The sequence below is a fragment of the Colobus angolensis genome, unplaced genomic scaffold, assembly GCF_000951035.1.
Source record: "Colobus angolensis palliatus isolate OR3802 unplaced genomic scaffold, Cang.pa_1.0 Scaffold18, whole genome shotgun sequence".
Lineage (NCBI taxonomy): Eukaryota > Metazoa > Chordata > Mammalia > Primates > Cercopithecidae > Colobus > Colobus angolensis.
In genome coordinates this window covers 3,060,120-3,066,950 of record NW_012114932.1, presented here as the reverse complement: position 1 = coordinate 3,066,950, position 6,831 = coordinate 3,060,120, and the positions used below count along the sequence as shown (strand labels likewise).

The 6,831-nt window shown below is 55.3% G+C and overlaps 1 protein-coding gene across 1 annotated transcript in view; it reads right to left on the bottom strand.

Moving 5' to 3' along the window:
• Positions 1-683: 683 nt before the first annotated feature.
• The window catches only part of USP19 (ubiquitin specific peptidase 19), a 14,053-nt gene continuing 7,905 nt past the window's right edge, over positions 684-6,831 (bottom strand). Inside the window, exons 16-26 of the mRNA XM_011939311.1 lie at positions 5,921-5,985; positions 5,122-5,262; positions 4,917-5,035; positions 4,545-4,682; positions 4,134-4,447; positions 3,890-4,000; positions 3,585-3,801; positions 3,346-3,498; positions 3,079-3,239; positions 2,819-2,997; positions 684-1,162 (exon numbers count right to left, since the gene is read on the bottom strand). Coding sequence (XP_011794701.1) covers positions 1,046-1,162; positions 2,819-2,997; positions 3,079-3,239; positions 3,346-3,498; positions 3,585-3,801; positions 3,890-4,000; positions 4,134-4,447; positions 4,545-4,682; positions 4,917-5,035; positions 5,122-5,262; positions 5,921-5,985 — 1,715 coding nt within the window. The 3' untranslated portion in view covers positions 684-1,045. The remainder of the gene's footprint in view (positions 1,163-2,818; positions 2,998-3,078; positions 3,240-3,345; positions 3,499-3,584; positions 3,802-3,889; positions 4,001-4,133; positions 4,448-4,544; positions 4,683-4,916; positions 5,036-5,121; positions 5,263-5,920; positions 5,986-6,831) is intronic.

Sequence of the window (6,831 nt, the reverse complement as noted above, 5' to 3'; positions counted from 1 at the left end):
GTTAGCCAGGATGGTCTCGATCTCCTGACCTCGTGATCCGCCCGTCTCAGCCTCCCAAAGTGCTGGGATTACAGGCTTGAGCCACGGCGCCCGGCCTGCTTCAGGGACTCTTAAGGGAAGACTCTTAAGGCTGGCAGGCCCCAGCACCCTCCCTCCAATAGAAGTCAGACAAGATTCACTCTGGTCCTCTCTGCTTGTCCTCTTTTCAGGGCAGCAGTATCTACCCCACAGCAGTTTTCCTCCTGCTCTGTTACCCGCAGGGATGCAGATGGTATTCAAGTTACAGCAAAGAAAAAGCTGAGAACAGGAGAGGAGGAGGAAGATCTCCCAGTACTTCTGTCCCCCAAGTCCTCCCTGACTTGTCTGGCTGTCAGCCCCAGGCTGCTCTGGTGAATGCACCTTTTACTCCATGCTGTCAGCTCCAGTGCTTCATATACTCCTCTGTCCCTTGGCCATATTGAGATCCTGACTATGCTTACCACAGCTGGCTCTTATGTGGGATCAAAGAACAGCAGGTAGGCTCCAAAGAGCTGATAGCACTGGGGTCTTCATGACATGAGCTGGGACCCCATCATCTCCCTTCAGACTAGAGCACCTTCAGGGTTTCTCATATACACACACACACTCTCCAAATGATGGGGAGGGGAGGTGGCCCCAGCACGTGGTGGATCACAGTCACCAAGTCTACTTATTTATTATTTATTTTTAAAATATATTTAAACAGCAGCAATCACTTCCAAAATGCAAAAAAATTACAATTTTAGAATAAAATTATAATGTTTATAATGCAGGTCAGAAAGAATTGAAGGTACAACAGAATCAAATCACACAGCACTGGAGGTGGCTAGAGAAGCCAAAGCCCACTGGTCAGGGGTCCAAGCTGACAAGAAGTCCCAACCTGAGAGGTCTCCACACCCAAATCATACCCCACAGCTTCCTGTTGACAGAGCCAGTGTCCTCTGGGTTAGAGAAGGAGAAGCGGCAAGGAGCTGGCCCTCTGTGGTGGGTGTCCCAAACCCAGTCCCCCCCATCAGCCAGGGACCTGCTAATCCACCTCCTCCATGTTGCTGTAGGTGGGGGCTGGCCGATCCACAGGGGGGGCGAAGCGTTCAGGGGCTGTCCGCGTGGGGGCCACCTCGGGGGCCTGGCCAGGGCCTAGTCCCTGCAACAGAATACGAGGACAGGGGTTGGGGGCTGCCCAGTATGCCGCCTGGCATCCCGGGGGTGCTGGCTTGGAGCCCTGGCACCCAAGGGAGGGTCCCAAGGCAGGCGCAGACAGCAGCGGCGTTCAGACAGAGAGACAAGATTGGGCCTGAATAGTCTGGCTTTATTAACACTTTAAGTACAGGAAGTAGCTTGGGCAAGGCCAAGCCCGAGGCCAAGGGTCAGAGCAGCAGGATGAACGGACAGACAGCTGGATGGATACACACCCTACGATGCTCTGCCCGTGCAGGGGCCACAGCCTCCCCACCCTCTCCCACCAGATGCACAAGCTGAGGCCCAAAGCCCAGAGGTGTTCCCCACAACAAAGGCAGGCATGGCCTGGGGCAGGCAGGTAGGCCAGCTCACAGCAGCTGCCTGCAGGCGAGCTCATCTCCAGCGACTCTGGGATACCAGAGGATAGAACACGTTGAGCACGAGGGCCACCAAAGCCGCCACGGTGCCCAGGACAAAGTACCGGAGGCAGCCCTCATCTGGTGTGGTAGGGCCACGTGGCGGGGGGCCCACCCAGTCTTGGGGCCCCCAGGGACCCAGGGGCCCAGGCCCCTCAGGCACCAGCTCCTCCTCAGCCTCCAGCTCCTGCCAAATCCGGGAAGCCTAGGGTATGTGGAAACGGCCATCAGCACCCCAGGGGTGGGGAGGACCCAGTGTCCCTGAGACCCTTAGCCATGATAGTCCCACCTGGGGTGACTGGGGCTAACATTCTGCATTCTAGATCAAGCAGCAAGGAGGAAGGCAGACAGCCAACCTCAGGGTTGTCCAGACTAAGAGCACAAGTGTAAGTGAATCTTGACAGCATTTTGGCCTACCCTAAACAGCTTTCAATCCACGTGCAGCTCCACATGGAGGTGGGAGGGGAGTTATCTGGTTAGTATTTCAGTCCAGGCTTCTCCAGAGGACACTGATTTATAGGGAACAGGGCGCCAATCCCAGAGCAATCTCCTTGCACCTTCCCACCCATACCCCAGATTCTGACCAGTCTTCTGCAGGGATTTCTCTAATCCTTGACAGAGAAGGCTCAAGAGAGGATGGAGCCAGAAAGGAGGTGGCCAGTCCAGAAAAGAGATGTGCCTACACCCACCAACTGGGCCTATGGCACATAATGTCACTAAAAGAGACAGAAGATCCTGAAGGCTCAGCAAAGACAGATGCTTACCTCAGAGAGTATAACAGCCACCAGAGGCCATGGCCAGCCCAAATAGGCCTTGTCTTGAGTGCACACTAGAACTCAGGGACGTCACAAGTGAGGGTGTGTGGGCTAGCATGTGGGGAATGTGCAGAGGAAATCTAGAGAGTATCAGGTATAGTCCATTCACAGCACAGTGCCCAGTGAGGTTCACAGCAGTTGCCTGACCTGTGCCAACTGGGTGCCAATGTGCTTGCCAGTGGCATCATGTTAGTGTACCTGTAAGTTAGTGTCCCCAGGACATGGGGATGCCTCTGGATAAAGCTTTGATGTTAAGGGAACTCTGAAATTCTCATGAATCCCAAGGCTCAGGGGGCCTGTGTCTGGAGGAGAAGAAGCTATATCCCCAACCCTGCCCCGCAGTCTGTGAGCTGTCCCCCACTATTCTGTAAAGCCGCCCACATGCCTCACCTGGCTGGCAGCAGCCTCAGCTGCAGGGCCTAGGTCTGGGTGGTGCTCAGAGTGACCTGCCCTGGGGGGCCTCTCCACAGGAGAGTTCCGCCGGCGGTAGAAGAGTACATAGGCATAACGCGTCACAACCTGGCTCTCGTCTACCGTTGTCACCGTGCTGTCATCAAACAAGCGCCAGCCTACGGCAGGGTGGGAAGAGTGTGAACAAAGTCTGCACCACCACCCCTACCATCTATCCTGCTGGCTGTGTGTGCCCTCACCCACGTCACTGCGCTGACTGCTACGATCATTGGGCAGGCGTGCACAGGCAGTGTAGTGGCCACCAATCATGCCTCCATAGTGGTTGATGACAGCATACAGATCATAGCTGGGCAGCTGCTCCTCTTTCTGACCAATGCAGAACTTGCTCAGGTCCAGGTTCCTGCAGGTTAGGTCCAGTCAGGGAGGGGTGAGACAGGCAGCAGGTGCTCAGGATGCTCACCTTGGTCCTCACACCCCACCCATAGTTACCAAGGTCCATTGCTTACCGAACAGGGAACTCCACCAAGTCATTGATCTTGTCACGCCAGATAAAACTACGAAAGGAGAAGCGCTTGAGCTGCACAATGAGAACATTTGGCAGGCGCCATAGCAACAGCTGCTTGGAGGCCTCACGGTGCTGTTTGCACTGTGGGCAGTACCTGGTGGGGACAGAGGTTAGGTCAGGACCAGCAAGTCTCTCTCTTCTCCATCCTGCCCCCTTATCTGCTTACTGCTCTGTTCTCACCAGGCCTCCTCGGGTGCCAGCACCTCAGGCCGTGTGAAGAGGTTGAGGCACTGGTCCAGGGTGAAGTGGCCGGCCCGGGCAGCCTCACCGGCAGAGCCTGGATCCTCAGCACATTCCAGCTCCTTGGAGGCTACCAACACAAACTCCTGCAAGCGCTCATTGTTCCGCCAGACAAGAGCCAGGCTACAATCGTCACCCAGCTCCAGTGGGGTATCTCCTGGAGATTGGCAGGGAGAGAGGTCATGCAGCTGTGAAGAACAGCCAGCTCAACCCACCCCATGGCTCCCACACACAGCCTCAGACACCTTTGTCCTCTAGCCGCTGCTCTCGGTTGGATGAGTCAATTTTATAGATGAAGAACTGTGGTGTGTGGGCATTCATAGCTTCACTTGGGTGCTGGTACCCAGGCACAGCAGCTGTGTGAGAACATGATAATCAAAGCTTCCCTGCCCATCAGGGCCTCACCAAGCCCACCAGGTCCTAAACAACAGCCCCCACATCCTCCCCTATCTTCCTCCCCAGCTCCCAGAGCTTTTCACTGGATCTTACCTTCGGGTCGGGACACCCTCTCACCAGCAGGCAAGGAGCCAACCTCAGTGGGCCCACTGGCCAGTATCTCAGAAGAAATTCCACTGGTGCTGGGCACAGGACCCCGGTCAGGGGCTGCCCACACCCGGGGAAGCCCTGTGTCCCCCTCAGCCATAGGGGTTACCAGCTGGAGCTCAGGTGGCTGAATGGGGTCCCTCTCACTGTCCCCAGCCTCCAGGGAGCCAGTGGAGAGCAGTGTGGTGCAGCCAGGGCTCTGAGACTCCAAGGCCATGCGGCCAGGCTGAAAGGGTGGCTGGAATACACTCACAGAGTACCTGGCAACAGAGAGCAAGGCAAGTAGGACTCCTGACCAGCCCATCTAACACCTCTGCTCCCACCTACACCACTCTAGTCCAACCACTGGGCACTTACCGGGCATAGCCCTCTAGCAGCTGGGCGAGGCGGGCGTAAGTGAGGCGTGAGGCAGGTACACTGACCAGGAAGGGGTAGCCAATGTTCTCGGGTCGGCAGAGGCCCTTGTGGTCAGGCCAGTGGGTTTTCTGGCAGAGCCTGAGGGGAAGAGGAAGACAAGGATAAGGCCTTTAGCCCCATCTCCTATAACTCCATAATGGGGGCTAGTCGGACTATGACTGGGAACTGGGTATGCCAGCCCTGCCTCCCCCAGAGCCTGGTAAAGTAGGCAAGTAGAAAGCTTAAGCATATGTGCCTTGGTGTGAAGGGAAGGGGCAGGGTGGCACATGGAAGGTGGAAATAAAGGGTCAGGGAGACGATGGGGGTCCTCACTGGTTGCAGTAGCCCACACGGTAGCACCGAGTACAGCGCTTCAGCTTTTCATCCTCCGACTGTTGCTTCCGCTGGCAGGCTGCACACTTGGAGATGGGGACGCTGGGCACCTGGGGGCGCTAGGGTGGGTCGTCTGGCTCAGCAAGACCAGGCAGGAGTGCTCCACCCACCAGGGCCCTATGCTGTCAGGTTGGCCCCCACTCACCTGTTGCACCTCTAGCACCACTACCCGCTCCTTAGCCAACTCTGGGGATAGCAGCTCAAAGCAGAGGAGCATATCAGATGGGGACACAGTGTCCAGTGAGTGGGAGGGCAGGAACACACGATGGAAACGATTCTTAATTACCTGGGGACACAGAACACACAGATCCCACATGAGGATAAGCCCTTCCCTAGCCCTGCCCCAGAGTTTAAGAAGGCTTGGCCCGGCCGTAGGTCTATGTGGGCAGTGGTGAGGTCTGTAGGCCCAAATAGGCTTAGCCTCTACTGGCACCCGTCTCAGTGTCCAATGCCATAAGGAGCCTGATGCATCAGAGGGCCTGAAAGACCGGGTGTGAGGCAGATATCAACCACACCAGCTCTCCACACTGAGAGACTCTGCCCTGCTATAACTAGAATAGCCTTATAAGACTGTAACATACTGGCCGGGCGCGGTGGCTCAAGCCTGTAATCCCAGCACTTTGGGAGGCCGAGACGGGCGGATCACGAGGTCAGGAGATCGAGACCATCCTGGCTAACACGGTGAAACCCCGTCTCTACTAAAAACTACAAAAAAACACTAGCCGGGCGAGGTGGCGTTGCCTGTAGTCCCAGCTACCCGGGAGGCTGAGGCAGGAGAATGGCGTGAACCCGGGAGGCGGAGCTTGCAGTGAGCTGAGATCCGGCCACAGCGCTCCAGGCTGGGTAACAGAGCGAGACTCCGTCTCAAAAAAAAAAAAAAAAAAAAGACTGTAACATACTATCACAGAGGGTCCATATTCAAAGAGCCTCCTCCCAACTCTTACCCCTAAGAAAACCGACACTGTCAGGCTAAAGGCTAGGAACCTCTGGGGAGAGCTAGCACACACAACTGGGAGAAAAGGAGAGAGCAGCAGGATAGAGGGAGAAGCAGAGCGAACATAGGGATAGTCCTGCAGTTCAAGCTCCTTGTCTAAAAAGGGAAATGCAGTTGGGATCCACCACCACAAAGGGGAATAAACCCTGATAATGGCTAGGAACTGAGGGCATTTCTGTTGCACAGACAAAATAACAGTACTTTACCTGTTTTTGTACAGTCACAGGCATACTCGTGTGTATGTCTATTTTTATTTTTATTTTTGAGTCTTGCTCTGTCGCCCAGGCTGGAGTGCAGTGGCGCGATCTCGGTTCACTACAACCTCCGCCTCCCAGGTTCAAGCGATTCTCCTGCCTCAGCCTCCTAAGTAGCTGGGACTACAGACATGTGCCAACATGCCTGGCTAATTTTTTTTTTTTTGTATTTTTAGTAGAGGTGGGGTTTCACCATGTTAGCCAGGATGGTCTGGATCTCCTGACCTCGTGATCCACCCGCCTTGTCCTCCCAAAGTGATGGCATGAGCCACCATGCCCAGCCCTATTTTTATTTTTTATCTATTTACTTATTTTTGAGACAGAGTCTCACTCTGTCACCCAGGCTGGAGTGCTGTGGTGCAATTTCTGCTCACTGCAACCTCCACCTCCTGGACACAAGTGAGCGTCTTGCCTCAGCCTCCCAAGTAGCTGGCACTATAAGCATGTACCACCACACCCAGCTGCTTTTTTAATTTCTTTTTTTTTTTTTTTTTTTTTTGAGACGGAGTCTTGCTGTGTCGCCCAGGCTGGAGTGCAGTGGCGCGATCTCAGCTCACTGCAAGCTCCGCCTCCCGGGTTCACGCCATTCTCCCGCCTCAGCCTCCGA